The sequence below is a fragment of the Penicillium roqueforti genome (genome assembly GCF_015533775.1).
Source record: "Penicillium roqueforti strain LCP96 04111 chromosome Unknown scaffold_01, whole genome shotgun sequence".
NCBI lineage: Eukaryota > Fungi > Ascomycota > Eurotiomycetes > Eurotiales > Aspergillaceae > Penicillium > Penicillium roqueforti.
In genome coordinates this window covers 2,091,140-2,105,548 of record NW_024067565.1, presented here as the reverse complement: position 1 = coordinate 2,105,548, position 14,409 = coordinate 2,091,140, and the positions used below count along the sequence as shown (strand labels likewise).

Sequence of the window (14,409 nt, the reverse complement as noted above, 5' to 3'; positions counted from 1 at the left end):
CGTTCTTATAGCGCAGAAAAACTACCAAGTCTAACAGGCGATTAATATCAAAGACTTACTAACCTGACAAGGCCAGCCTACCTAGTCAGTGATCGTCTTGTCAAAGCTTGTGTCAGCATAGAATGGAGCCATATCGGGGCCCTTTTTAAAGCCGAGTGAATCATGCTTCAAGATTTATACTCCGCATCAAGCGGACAATTTTCACGTCGAATGAAGGGGCGACTTGTTCGCGCAATTCATGCAAGTTTTTTCAACATAATCCGTGCGAGATGTCCAGTCTTGGGCGCTTGGCCAACTTGGGGAATGATTTGTGGTGATGATGTTGTCATCCCAAGCTAGAAACTCGCCATCGCCCCTGCACATCTCGCCATATATCTCATATTTCCGAACCGACATATCGAAACACGTTATATTTTATCTAAGCTTTATTAGTGACATGCGCTCGTACAGCCGAATCTCCGTTGGCGTCAACAATGATATGAAGTCGGGGACGTGGGTCGTTCTTATCAAGCTCGGTCTGCGTGCTCGTGGCTGCCTGAGAACTCGACTGCGCGACCTTACGGTTATGGTAAGCCTAGTTGCAGGCCGTTGCGGTGACCTTGTCATATGTGGCTTGGGGGTTGAATTAGAACTGAGGGACGTTGGGACGTGCTTACCCCGGGTGAAGGACCCGCAAAGGTAGGCGCGGGCCCATTCCTGCCTTGCCGTTGAAGCTGTGGGCTCATGGTCCCAGGATGAGGTAAATATGTGATATCGCATGCTAAAGGGGAAAGAACATAGGTGGAGAGATGAAGAGACCTCGAGAGGAAGGCGTAACATGGGAAGGAGCAGGATCGCACCTGCCTTGGCAGAGCCTCCGGGGATACGTTACAGTCAAGAAACTACGAATATCACTTCTCTGAATGCTTTCAATGTCTATATTCTAATAGGTCATGCAGTAACCCCCACCTCCAATGGGCTTTTGAGAATATCCGCCCTAGGAAGCTTTCCTGCCAGAATCAACTTAAGTCTCTCGGTCAAAGCCGCTCTCTCTGTAATCCAGCTCTCAGTATGACCCTCAATCAAAGGCAAACCACGCTCAGCTCTTCCAGTATTAACCCATTTGATCAATTCCTCGACATACGGTTGCTCTTTATCCTTGAGTGAGTGGAAGCTCCGTCCAAGTCCCTTCTCTTTAACCCGATTCTCATATTCCGTCCGGAGACTCGCAGTAGATGGAAGCTGCGCAACTCCAGACAGGAAGGCTGTCACGGCGATAGCTTGGAACTCGAATAGAGAGAAGGTCGCGGTGTAGAATGGAATGCCGACAAACGCCAGCGTGGGATCTGGGATGTAGAAGATGTCTTGATGCAAGTTGTGGACTTGAGTGCCATCTGTGACGAGCACGGTATCATTTGCCTCGGCCGCAGACGAAGTGTAATCATTATATTCGTCGAGGAATGGAAGTGCCATTTGATATCCTGTGCAAAGAATAATTGTGTCTATACCGTGCAAGGTCTCCCCGGATTTGAGATGTACGGTTAAGGGCAAGTGCTCGGTGTTCGCGGATGTCGATGTAGAAGGTTCGAATGCTTCGACCTCGGCGATTCTTGATGCGTTTTCTGGAAGTGCACTCTCGGGGAGATCGAAGGCACCATTTCGGGTGCTTTGGTACACGTGATGTGCGGTTCCACTGATTTCAGTGGCTATGTCGAGAGAAGAGACACCTCCACCGAGCAAAAGTACATTCTGTAGTTGAGTCAGTTCAGTGCCACTCAATACTAGAATGCAGTCGCTCCTACCTTTCCTTTGAATCCTTCCGACCTTCGGAAAGACTTTGAATGGAAGATCCTCTCCGGCCATTGGGCTTTTGCCTCTGGTAGACCCCGTATATTCGGGACGAGAGGCGTATGGTAATGGCCCGAGGCAACAATCACCGAGTCAAACGTCTATGATCCGGTCAGAACCACTGAGAATGAAAAATTTTATAGATATGAGAACTTACTGCAGACTCCTCCTTCTCGGTGGGATCTTGGCCTTCGCTCAAAGTGCTCCAGTGAACCGTCCATTTTGGTCCATCCTTATGGACGCGGGTCACTCGGGCGCCAAACTTGGTTATATCATCAACACCGGCCTTCTTCGACGTGTCTTGGATGTATTCCTTGAGCACATTATGCTTCACAAAAGGAGCAGTTCCTTCTGGCCATGCGTTGAGTTTGGTCCGTAGTAAGGGTGTCGAGACATTATTGGTGAGACTTTCATAACAAGGCCTGGTCAATAGTGAGTACGCCTGCTATAGTTAAAAAAAAACATAAATCAGAAACCTACCCCGGAGGCGCATGAAGCAAGACCTTTCTTTCATTCCCTTCCCTCTCATCCTTCACATATTCCTGTGAAGCAGACGGTCTTGGCGATGGGTACTGGGCTTCAATCGGAGTACGCTTATCATAAATCCTACAATGCTTTAGTCCATTATTCCAGATCAAAATAAACAATTCACCATCTTACCAAACTCCACCAGTTGCATTGTTCCTCTCAAACACCGTCACCTGAATTCCAGCTGCCAGAAGATGCCCAGCAGTAACCACTCCACTGATCCCAGCCCCAATAACAGCAACTCGAACGGACTCACTCATGATTATCAAGCGAAAAGAAAGACGAAGAGATAATTTGCATATCCGCGTCTACGTGGATTGTTCGCGCACTTATGGGCCCTCCAAACGACAACATGGGCTGATATATCGCCATGCTTCCCGGAACAAACGGCAGCGAGTTAGATATTAGAGATACTCGTGATTTTGATATTGGATTGTGACATCGAAGCTTCCCCGCTTCGACTAAGTACACATAGCAGTATAGATTGGACAATTTACAAGTCCTAAAAGAGGGGTATGAGGATGGCAGCCGGAGATAACTAAAAGTGACATGCGTGGCCCGCAAAAGACGTGATGGTTGATGGCGATGATGTGCTCAAACCCCAGTTGTACAACGTTGATCAATAAGCAAGTCGACATTTCTAAACAGAGTATATAGCACTGCATGTAGGCTTGATATTAGGACTCATAGGATTTATACTATTCCAAATATTATCTATCATCATGGCTCCCGCTCCAATTGATGCACGCATCGTCGACGTCGTAGTGCCCAAGAAGGACACTCTCGGCCTTCCTGTGTCTGCACGAGAACGCCTAGAAAAGGCTGGGATTGATCTCAGCGATGGCTACCCGTACCGGCCATCTCGTCCCCTCTATATTGACGACGTTTACAACGTGCGAAACTATGATCGCGTCCATGTAGACCCCGGCAGCCGAGCCGATCCCGAGAAGAAAGCACTTCTGTCTGCAGCCAAGGAAGTGATTGACTTGACTAGGCACATTGGAACTGAAATCGTCGGCTTGCAGCTGAAGGATTTGACAGACCAGCAGAAGGATGAGCTAGGCTTATTGATTGCCGAACGAAGTGTTGTCTTCTTCCGAGACCAGGATATTACTCCTCAGCAACAGAAGGAACTAGGAGAGTGGTTCGGAGAGATTGAGGTTCATGTATGTTTTTTCCAACCCAGCGAATCCATGTGCGAATCACCAACTGTGTTTCTTCTAGCCGCAAGTTCCTCAAGTCCCTGGCCTCCCCGGCGTTAGTGTTATGTGGCCAGCATTGCAGGCAACAGAGAGACCAGCGAGCTTCCGTCGGCCGGGAGGAGCGTCTCGCTGGCATAGCGATCTCGTACACGAGAGACAGCCCGCCGGAGTGACCCATCTCCACAACGACACAGTGCCGACAGTCGGGGGTGACACCCTCTGGGCGAGTGGATACGCCGCATATGAGAAGCTGTCGCCATTATTCCGCAAGTTTATTGACGGAAGGACTGCCATCTACCGCTCAGCTCACCCATATCTCGATCGTAAGGACCCGGAAGCAGGGCCTCAGTATGTGGAGCGCGAGCACCCTATTGTCCGTGTTCATCCAGCTACAGGCTGGAAGGCACTGTGGGTGAACCGGTCGATGACAGACCGAATCGTTGGGCTTGACAAGGCCGAAAGTGATGTGATTCTGGGATACCTATACGACGTTTATGAGAAGAACCCTGATATCCAGGTTCGGTTTAAATGGAGTCCACGCACGAGTGCATTGTGGGATAACCGGTTAGTCAATACTCTGAAAGGTCTTGGATTTGAAGCTTATTTTCAATAGCATCACGATCCATAACGCAAGCTGGGATTATGAGGGATCCCAGCCTAGACACGGAACACGGGTGACTTCGCTCGCTGAGAAGCCTGTGTTTGACCCGAATGCGCCAACTCGGCGGGAGAAGTTGGGCCTTTTGGGGCCAGAGGAAGTTGCAGAATTGGAGAAGTTGACTAGTCTCCTTGAACTGAAGTGATCAAGGCTATCTTGATGCCCATGATGGCTTGGTGTGAATTGATGCTTTTGGCCTTCGCACACAGATAGATCTAGCCTTGAATGAAATTTCTGATCTTTATATAGTCACTTTTTGTAAGCCATAGATTGTCCTTGGTAGAATGTTGTCTGGAGATTCCCAATCCCAAGTTCCCCCGGCCAACAACCTTGCGGATGGAATCCGAGGCAAATTTGCCGATCATTGCCGCCTTTGACCCAAGACCGCATTTCCTCCGAATTCTTTCTTTGGGATTCTCATTCTTTCTTTCAGCTTTGCTTTTCAGCCTTAGTTTTCAGTCAAAATGAGCGCAACCATGACAATCACAAGCCCGCCTGAGATCACGGCGGACAATGTCGCCACTCTCTTTCCCGAGGTCGATACATCGCTCGCCCGTGAGGTCCTCCCGATAAGCCAAACAAACACTGCGCGCGGCAGCGAACTAGAGGGATACGATGAAGAGCAGGTCCGCCTGATGGACGAGGTCTGCATTGTTTTGGATAACAATGACCGGCCGATTGGAAGCGCCAGCAAGAAGATTTGTATGTTTCGCATCCTATAATCACCCACAGATGTACAGAATGGCGGGGTAGTGGACACAACATGGCAAGATAAAAACACTGACAGTTGCATTTGCATAGGCCATTTAATGACCAACATCGACAAGGGTCTCCTTCATCGTGCCTTTTCAGTTTTCCTTTTCGACTCCAATAAGCGTCTTCTGCTCCAACAGCGCGCCACCGAGAAGATCACCTTCCCTGATATGTGGACCAACACTTGCTGCTCACACCCCCTTGGCATTCCCGGCGAGACTGGAGCTGAGCTCGATGCTGCCGTACTGGGTGTGAAGCGTGCTGCGCAGCGCAAGCTGGACCACGAACTGGGCATTAAGGCAGAGCAAGTACCCCTGGACAAATTTGAATTCTTCACCCGAATTCACTACAAGGCCCCCAGCGATGGAAAGTGGGGTGAGCACGAGGGTATGTTACATGCAATATAGATCTGATTCGATGGAAATACTGACATTTTGCTAGTGGACTATATCCTCTTCATCCAGGCCGATGTCGATCTGGATCCCAGCCCCAACGAGGTCCGAGACACCACCTACGTCTCAGCTGATGAGCTTAAGGCAATGTTCGAGCAGCCCGGTTTGACATTTACCCCCTGGTTCAAGCTTATCTGCAACTCCATGCTCTTCGAGTGGTGGAGCCACCTCGGTACACCAGCCCTGGAGAAGTACAAGAATGAGCGGGAAATCCGTCGGATGTAAATGTCCCGACGTATAGTTTATCGTATAATTTGGTTCCATTTCGGTCTATGCGCTGTTTCTTTTGTCATTTGCATTCCCTGGAGCAAACCCAGCCTCCTTTACGAGATTCATGGAAATATACCTCTGCACACAAGACGCTTCTCGCGACATCATAATCTGATCTTTGGCCTCTCTGTTTATTTTAGGAGAAAATTACAATATATTCAACGCTTGGTTCTGAGATTTTTCGAGTTTTCTTTGAATATTACCAAGTAGTCTCTGAGACCTGATCTGGACATTAAATACAATAATACAATAACGAATGTAGAAAGCAACCAAAATGCCCAAGAATACCAACGCCAGCGCTAATGGAATAAATCGACAAATCCGACCCCAGAACGACCATTACCGCGCTGGATCTGTGGACAAAAACAAGATGCAACTGCCCAGAATGACCGTCCCAACGACCGTAAAGACAACCTGCGTTTTCCAACCACTCTGCACCAAAGCCGCCTTGCGCGCGTACTTCCTGACCGTACGCGAGTAATTCGCAAACCCATTAGCCAAACAGGTCAAGCTCAGAATCCAAAAGATGATCCCGAGCGGTAAGGCCATGCGTCTCTCTAGGCCGGTGGGTTGATCGCGGAAATGGAAGGAGATGATGATGGCCATCGACACGATCGCCAGATACATCGACAGACGGAGCCATGAAAGGAAAGTGCGCTCGTTGGCGCAGTGGTCGCGGGCATCGGAAGAGCTGTTTTCGAATAAGAGCGCGCCGAGGTAAGGGCGTGAGAGGAAGATGTGGTGCTGGGACTCGATGTGTCTTTAAAATTGTCAACCGGGCTGGCCTGTCACTGCGGCAGAATGTGGGGTGGGGCGTGTGTAAATCATGGCAATCATGGCTTTCATGGCGCATGCCAGGCTTTAATTTTGAAGTACAGCGTCATGTAAGGGACCAAGCCATTGTTCTGCTCTCCAGCCATTTCGCGCTCGTTCGGCGATTGCTTGGACAGTTTAGGACTTACTCTTCCACGAGGACCGGCTTCGAATTTACCGGGTTGACCAAAGGGTTGAAGCGAGCACGACCAACCCCTACTTGTGTCACCATTAGTGACATGGTGAGAGGGTTGATACACGCTCGGTCATCCCCGAAGTCTGGAGAAAACCCGGGGACGGGGTCAAAGGCCGGTCATGTGATAGCCTATACTGTTTTGGGAATGATGTCACAGTCGTTTCTGATTGCTCATCTGTTATGTTGTACGGAGTATGCTGTACGGAGTATGGAGTATGGATGTACGATCAGGTCTGAGGATCGACAGCCCCAGCGTTCACACATTACTAGGACGATCGTGATCAGGTTCTTGTATGCAGATCTATGCTCGTTCTTTATGGTAATATCACCTCGGTTATATACATAGCGACGCGATTGTTGAAGTGGCCGAGATCATATCCTTACTAACGATGCCTTTACCGCTAGGCCGTGAGTTCATGTCCGGTACAACATAGTGGGGGTGGCCATATCAAGTGAGATCACGGCGACACTGCCCGCATCGAGCTTCCCACTAAGTGTTAGCGGGGTTTAGGAAGAAGCGATTATGATTTAGCGTCGTCTTCGGGCACTGGATTTAGTAAAGAAGAACCTTGTATGTGATAGTGACAGCCAATCACACGCTCCGGTGGTTGACTCACATCCCTTACTGAAGTGTTATCTGCATTATCACTCGGGGGCTGTTTCGGTAAATTACACGATATACAGAGTGTCTGCACCTGGACCGGTCGTATTGCTGGTATTACAAATACATCTCCGCATCCAGCTTTAGGCCGTCTTTTTCTCTGCAGGCTTTTTGCCTTCGATATCTCCAAAGCTCCAAGGATCTAGAGTCTCACCCCGAGATAGCTCAATTATCTGGCTGTAAATAATGCGGTGGCCGTAAAACACCCATAGACTCGTCTCTCACATCTTATCATGGCCCGCAACATCCGCTCGGTGGATTCCGCCGAGTATCAAAGCCCATTTGGTCGTTCCTTCACATCCAGCTCGCCCATTGCCGCCTCAGCAATTGCCCGAGACCTCGCAGACTACAGCGAGGAGGATCGAACACCCACCGATGAAGATTCCGACACTTCAACAGCCCGCCGGATCGACAGCTATACCAGCACCAACCCCCGCTCTTTAGCCGGTTCATATCGCCGCCCGAGTTATGTGACATCTGTCAGCCATGCGACTGTGGTCCCATGGGCTGGGGAACAGCAAGCCATTTCCCAAAGCGAGCGCGATCAAGTCATCGGAGAGGAACGGCAGCTACTGAGTGACAACAATATTATCGGCCAAGGATCCCGGTCTCGACGGCCAAGTGGAGCTTCTCGACGCTCGAGAAGCAGTGATCATGAGTCGGACGCGGCAAGCGAAATCACTGCTCTACTTAGAGAGCGGACTTCCGATGCCGAGGACAGTGGATTGGACTCGGAAGAGATTGATCGGAAATGGGGAGAGGCCGTCGCAGCCGGTTTGATCCAGACGACATGGCAGCGCGAAGCAAAGGTCATTATGAAATACTCTTTGCCGCTCATGGTCACTTTCTTACTGCAGTATTCTTTGACTGTGGCTAGTATCTTTACCATTGGCCATCTGGGAAAGGAAGAGCTTGGAGCTGTCAGTCTGGCGAGTATGACTGTGACAATTACTGGAAATGCGGTGTACTCGGGTCTGTCAACTAGTTTGGATACCCTCTGTGCGCAGGCCTACGGCTCTGGAAAGAGAAAGTTGGTGGGCCTGCAGATGCTGCGTATGGTGTATTTCCTTTGGGTTATCACCATTCCGATCATGTTTCTCTGGTATTTCTCTGAGCATATCCTTGCCAAGATCGTGCCAGAGAAGGAGGTCGCCCAGATGGCGGGTCTGTATTTGAAGGTTGCTCTCTTGGGCACCCCGGGATTCGCTCTTTTCGAGAGTGGCAAGCGATATCTCCAGGCCCAGGGTGTGTTTTCTGCCTCCCTATATGTCCTCATTTTCTGCGCGCCACTGAATGCGTTCATGAACTGGTTCTTCGTCTGGGTAGGTACTTTCCAGCCTTTTACGAGGACAATACTGACTTGTATAAAAGAAACTTCAATGGGGCTTCATTGGGGCGCCAATCGCCGTCGTAATAACCGAAAATCTCCTCCCGCTTTGCCTGTTCATCTATGTTTATTTCTTCGTGGGATCCGAGTGTTGGTGCGGATTCACCAGACGAGCATTCCAGAACTGGGGCCCAATGATCCGTCTCGCCCTCCCAGGGCTGATCATGGTCGAGGCAGAGTGCCTGGCATTTGAAATTTTGACGCTGGCATCAAGCTACCTCGGCACATCCGCACTCGCAGCGCAGTCCATCCTAGCAACAATCTCCAGCATTACATGGCAGATTCCGTTCCCCCTATCTATTGCAGGTAGCACGCGGATAGCAAATCTGATCGGGGCTACCTTGGTCGATGCCGCAAAGACCTCTGCGAAAGTGAGCTTCTTCGGAGCAGCCATCGTTGGCGTGTTCAACATGGTCCTTCTCTCGACTTTGCGGTCCTATATCCCTAGGTTGTTCAGCTCCGATCCCGAAGTCGTCGAAATTGTAGCGCAGGTGCTTCCGCTCTGCGCAGCCTTCCAGCTTTTCGACGCTCTCTCGGCAAACTGCAACGGTATTCTCCGTGGTCTGGGTCGCCAGGAGGTGGGCGGCTATATCCAACTCTTCTGTTACTATGTGATTGCCATGCCGCTTAGTATGGGAACAACCTTTGCTTTGGGTTGGGGTGTTATGGGCTTGTGGACTGGAGTTGCGCTTGCATTGGGCCTTGTTTCGCTCATCGAGGCCACCTTTATCAGTCGAGCTAATTGGAATCGCTCGGTCGAGGAAGCTATCAAGAGGAATGAGTTGACCTAACTTGACCCTTGGTATATGAGAAGCATGCACACGACTTGATATGCAGTTCATGACGAAAATGGTCAAATCTTCCAGCATATGTTCTTTATATCTCGTTTTGCATTAGCGGCTTCAAGTGATTTATGTTCCAATCTTGTTTTGACCCAAGCCTGTTGTCAATTTTGCTACATGTTTCGACTCTATCAAGTGTTATACAAGACAAATCATAATATCATTGGAGTCTGAATGTGACGTTTAAAGACACAACCACTCATCTCTAGTATTCCAGAATAGCCCACGTCTGCTCGTCCATAGTAGAAAAGATCACACCAGCCCCAAGCAACTCCTCGCCAGCCCTACCCACTTCAGACGCAGGCATGTTCAATTTAGAAGCAATGACCTGCATATGTAGGCCCGTATCATCCTGAGGCTCCGTCTTGAGCAGGTTATAAATCTTCTTCGCAACAAGCGACATCGAAGCAAGAGCCTTATTCTGCCCAGCACCGTAATCATCCGCACCACCCATAACAGCATCAACACCGCCAGCATTGCCAGCAGCAGCACCACCACCACCACCAGGCGGGCCGCGAGTGAAGAACAAATGCACAGCCGTGGCCTCGAGCAGATGGGTATGCAGCTCATTGATATCCGTCAAAGGCCGAACAGAATGAGCACCAATGTACCGCTTGTTACCAAAGGACTTGATGGAACCAAAGACCCGTGCGTGACCGTTGAGCTCGACCTCGGTCTTCCCATCGGCGGGCGCCTTGCCATCGTCGGTGTCCATGGAGTCTGCGGTGGCTGAGTCGACCCATTTCTTGACCTCGACCTCGCCCGTGCCGTCGTCAATCTTGTACGTGACGTTTGTGCTCTGCGAGCTGATGTTGCGTATTTGGCCCATGAGGAGGACATTGGCGACGTCGGCGCCGTCGATTTGAAATGGGGCTTCGGGGAAGGGCTGCGAGGCATCGAGGACTTGTTTCGCTGTCACGGGTCGAAGGGTTTTGTTGTCTCGGTCACCGGTCTGCGTTGGATATCAGTTGGTGTTGTAAAGACAGGCCTGGATCATGTGTATACCTTGCCTCCCGCGGGACTGTTCGCCTCGCCCGGCATGAATCCTCCACCCCCGCCGAATGAGGAGCTATAATTGTTGTAACTGCCGTCTGACAATATTATTAGATATGGCTAGAGTAATAGCTTAGATTTAGAGTGGTACATACCCATGGTGTATGTGAGATTGTGAAGGGGAAAGGTCAAGGTACAGCTGTTTCTTCAACACCATTTTACTTAATTGGGAGCGTGTCGCACGCGTCGCGGGGATCGTGTTTTGCCATTTCAGACCGCCTCTCGAATTGGATCTACTTAAAATCGTCTGCTCTGAACTTCGACATTATAGATGCTATATTGACTTTTGTAGTGATTGATTACTCTTAAAATGCTATCTTTTGATGATTACTATCTTGAAATTTCAAAAGGACTGTCCAATGTGTCTTCATCCAGCTGGGCTGCACATCGAGTAGCTGCTGGAGATTTCGAACCACAATGCAGGTACATATTAGGTACATATTAGATGTATAGTACAGTCTTGTCTCTGTAAATCTTTGAAACTCCAAATAGACAATGTTTCTATGACCACATTCAGCGCAAATTGTATAAATTCTGTTTGTTTAGTTTGCACGCGGGCGATGGTTGATCCGGTATTCACCGCCTACGATTCTCTCAACTTTTTTTTTGCGACAGAAAGACAGCGAGATAAGCGACTCGACTTTTCTTCAGGTGTCTGAAGTTTGAGTAGTCGAGGATTTGTTCGCGTGATACATTAATTAATCACTGCCAATCTTTCTGTGTTTCATATTCCCCGGCCATTGAAGAGCCAAACGGTCTAACGCTTATCACTGCATTTCCATATCAGTCGAGACTTCACAGCATACCGCAACAATGGCTCCCCGTGCTGCCTCACCCGCAGAATCGGAGGTCGAGTTCGACATCACAAAATCCCTTTTTGAACATGACAGCGATTCCGATGACGGCGCAAAGCCACCCCCCAAGAAAAAGCCCCAGAAGCCCGATACCCACCAAGATCTTGACTTTTTAAACGAAGACGACGGCGATGCGGCTTTCATTGCGAACTCGCAGGCGTCCGCCAACCGAAAGGGCGCAAATCTCAAGGGCCGTACGGTGAAGAAGGGTGGTGGTTTCCAGGCAATGGGTCTCAGCATGAGTCTGCTGAAAGCGATCACCCGCAAAGGATTTTCCGTGCCTACCCCGATTCAGCGAAAGACTATTCCCATGATCATGGACGACAAGGATGTGGTTGGTATGGCTCGAACTGGTTCCGGAAAGACTGCCTCGTTTGTTATTCCTATGATTGAGAAGTTGAAGAGCCATAGCACCTCGTTCGGTGCACGTGCTCTTATCATGTCCCCATCCCGTGAATTGGCTCTACAAACCATGAAGGTCGTTAAGGAGATGGGCAAGGGAACAAATTTGACATCGGTGCTTCTCATTGGTGGTGACAGTCTGGAAGATCAGTTCGGCATGATGGCCAACAACCCCGATATCATCATCGCAACACCCGGTCGATTCCTGCACTTGAAGGTCGAAATGGACATGGATCTTTCTAGCATCAAGTATGTTGTCTTCGATGAAGCCGACAGACTGTTCGAAATGGGTTTCGCCGCACAGTTGACCGAGATTTTGCACGGCCTGCCCACGAACCGCCAGACTCTTCTCTTTTCCGCTACATTGCCCAAGTCGCTTGTCGAATTTGCTCGTGCTGGTCTCCAAGAGCCAAGTCTAATTCGTCTGGACATCGAGAACAAAGTTTCTCCGGATCTACAAAATGCCTTCTTTGCTGTGAAGTCGGCAGATAAAGAAGGTGCCCTACTACATATTTTGCATAACATTATCAAGATGCCTACCGGTGAGACATATATTGGCGGGAGATTACGCCAAGAAGCCGAGAACCCGACAAGGAAGCGCAAGAGATCGGATGTCCGTCTCCCGAGCGGCTTCAAGGAGTCACCTACCGAGCACTCAACTATTGTGTTCGCTGCAACCAAGCATCACGTCGACTACCTCTACTCTCTTCTCACCGAGGCAGGGTTTGCCACCTCTTACGCCTACGGTTCCCTGGATCAGACTGCTCGTAATCACCATGTTCAAAACTTCCGATCCGGAATCTCAAATATCCTAGTCGTCACCGATGTGGCCGCCAGAGGTATTGATATTCCTGTTCTTGCCAACGTCATCAACTACGATTTCCCCTCACAGCCCAAGATCTTCATTCACCGTGTCGGTCGTACGGCTCGTGCAGGCCAAAAGGGTTGGAGTTACAGTCTTGTTCGCGACAAAGATGCCCCGTATCTTCTGGATCTTCAGCTGTTCTTGGGACGCAGGTTGGTCCTCGGTCGTCAGTATGGCACTGAAGTCAACTTTGCAGAGGATGTTGTCGTGGGAACGCTGCCGAGAGAGGCAATCTCTCGCACTTGCGAATGGGTACAGAAGGTGCTCGACGATGATATAGATATTTACGGACAAAAGGGAGTGTCTCAAAAGGGAGAGAAGCTATATCTGCGCACCCGCAACTCGGCTTCTGCCGAGAGTGCCAAACGGGCCAAGGATGTTGTGTCTTCTGATCACTGGGCTGAGATTCACCCGCTCTTCAATGATGCAACCACTGAGAGGGAAGTAGAGCGAGAGAGTATGCTGGCCCGCATTGGTGGTTACCGCCCACATGAAACGATTTTCGAGGCGAACAACCGACGAGGCGGCAAAGTGGCTGACAACGAGGCCGTTGACACCATTCGCCGACTCCGCACTAGTGTCGAGAACAAGAGAAAGCGAGCGGATGCCAAAGCAGAGGCCGAGTTGGCAGCGCTTGGAATGCCCACTCCCGGCCCGGATGGTCAAGTGGAGGACGAGGACATCCCCGAGCATGCCGGCGAGAACATGTCAGACGCATCCGACGATGACCTCGAAGTCACTTTCTCTGCGTACAACTCCAAGTCCAAGCAAGGCGAGAAAAAAGACGCAGCAGCAGCATTCCAGAACCCGGATTATTTCATGGGCTACACACCTCAGCACAACGACATGGCCGAAGATAAGGCTTACGGTGTGCACTCGGGTACCAACTCGAACTTTGCCAGCGACTCCCGCAACGCGACTATGGACCTCAACGGCGACGAAGGCAAGCGCGGGTTCGGCGAAGCGCGTTCCATCATGCGCTGGGACAAGCGACACAAGAAGTACGTTGCCCGCCAGAACGACGAGGACGGTTCCAAGGGCAGCCGACTCGTGCGCGGCGAGAGTGGAGCCAAGATCGCCGCCAGTTTCCGCAGCGGTCGCTTCCAGGCCTGGAAGAAGGGCAAGCGCGTTGATCGGATGCCTCGTGTTGGCGAGGCCGAGACGCCTAATATGAACAACGTCAACTCGCGCATGAGCAGTGGCCGATTCCGACACAGCCAGGACCGGGCGCCTAAGCGGGCCGATCCTCTGCGTGGCGACTACGACAAGATGAAGAAGAAGAACGACGCGGCGCGCGAACGCCAGCACGATAAGCTTGGTGGAGCGGCATACGGCGGAAAGAGCGAACTTCGGTCTACGGAGGATATTCGCAAGGCGCGGAAGCAGGTGCAACAGCGTCGCGATAAGAATGCCCGGCCGTCGAAGAGACGCTAGGGGATTACGGAGGAAAAAGTTTACTGTAGAATAGATGTCTATATTGCAGAGATACCACAATTTGTGTTTCGGAGATTTTATTCCGATGTCCAAAGTATGAATCCGAGATTTAGGAACCGCCCAGCTCAGCACATGGAAGAAGCTGTGTAGCCTAGACTCCAACGGAGTATCCGGAGACCGATTGGAAATGTGACTGACTCAACATTGGCACT

At 50.4% G+C, this 14,409-nt stretch overlaps 7 protein-coding genes across 7 annotated transcripts; 4 read left to right on the top strand and 3 right to left on the bottom strand.

The window, feature by feature from the left end:
• Positions 1 to 930: 930 nt before the first annotated feature.
• LCP9604111_1222 (putative FAD dependent oxidoreductase) lies at positions 931 to 2,615 on the bottom strand (the record flags this gene model as incomplete). Its single annotated transcript, XM_039075949.1, has 5 exons — positions 931 to 1,728; positions 1,782 to 1,928; positions 1,985 to 2,249; positions 2,308 to 2,433; positions 2,488 to 2,615. 5 exons carry the CDS (start codon positions 2,613 to 2,615, stop codon positions 931 to 933), a joined length of 1,464 nt encoding a protein of 487 aa, XP_038933770.1.
• Positions 2,616 to 3,077: 462 nt separating this feature from the next.
• On the top strand, positions 3,078 to 4,360 carry LCP9604111_1221 (TauD/TfdA dioxygenase family protein; the record flags this gene model as incomplete). The annotated part of the gene is made up of 3 exons (XM_039075938.1): positions 3,078 to 3,521; positions 3,580 to 4,121; positions 4,171 to 4,360. The coding sequence occupies 3 exons, from the start codon at positions 3,078 to 3,080 to the stop codon at positions 4,358 to 4,360; spliced, it is 1,176 nt and encodes a 391-aa protein (XP_038933769.1).
• A 319-nt stretch (positions 4,361 to 4,679) lies between these two features.
• Positions 4,680 to 5,645, top strand: idi1 (isopentenyl-diphosphate delta-isomerase IDI1; the record flags this gene model as incomplete). Its single annotated transcript, XM_039075927.1, has 3 exons — positions 4,680 to 4,917; positions 5,017 to 5,355; positions 5,410 to 5,645. 3 exons carry the CDS (start codon positions 4,680 to 4,682, stop codon positions 5,643 to 5,645), a joined length of 813 nt encoding a protein of 270 aa, XP_038933768.1.
• A 384-nt stretch (positions 5,646 to 6,029) lies between these two features.
• LCP9604111_1219 (DUF202 domain-containing protein) lies at positions 6,030 to 6,744 on the bottom strand (the record flags this gene model as incomplete). Its single annotated transcript, XM_039075916.1, has 2 exons — positions 6,030 to 6,450; positions 6,653 to 6,744. The coding sequence occupies 2 exons, from the start codon at positions 6,742 to 6,744 to the stop codon at positions 6,030 to 6,032; spliced, it is 513 nt and encodes a 170-aa protein (XP_038933767.1).
• An 849-nt stretch (positions 6,745 to 7,593) lies between these two features.
• LCP9604111_1218 (MATE family efflux transporter) lies at positions 7,594 to 9,538 on the top strand (the record flags this gene model as incomplete). The annotated part of the gene is made up of 2 exons (XM_039075905.1): positions 7,594 to 8,682; positions 8,732 to 9,538. 2 exons carry the CDS (start codon positions 7,594 to 7,596, stop codon positions 9,536 to 9,538), a joined length of 1,896 nt encoding a protein of 631 aa, XP_038933766.1.
• A 256-nt stretch (positions 9,539 to 9,794) lies between these two features.
• LCP9604111_1217 (uncharacterized protein) lies at positions 9,795 to 10,741 on the bottom strand (the record flags this gene model as incomplete). Its single annotated transcript, XM_039075894.1, has 3 exons — positions 9,795 to 10,541; positions 10,595 to 10,680; positions 10,738 to 10,741. The coding sequence occupies 3 exons, from the start codon at positions 10,739 to 10,741 to the stop codon at positions 9,795 to 9,797; spliced, it is 837 nt and encodes a 278-aa protein (XP_038933765.1).
• A 714-nt stretch (positions 10,742 to 11,455) lies between these two features.
• LCP9604111_1216 (ATP-dependent RNA helicase DBP10) lies at positions 11,456 to 14,197 on the top strand (the record flags this gene model as incomplete). Its single annotated transcript, XM_039075883.1, has 1 exon — positions 11,456 to 14,197. The coding sequence occupies one exon, from the start codon at positions 11,456 to 11,458 to the stop codon at positions 14,195 to 14,197; it is 2,742 nt and encodes a 913-aa protein (XP_038933764.1).
• Positions 14,198 to 14,409: the final 212 nt, after the last annotated feature.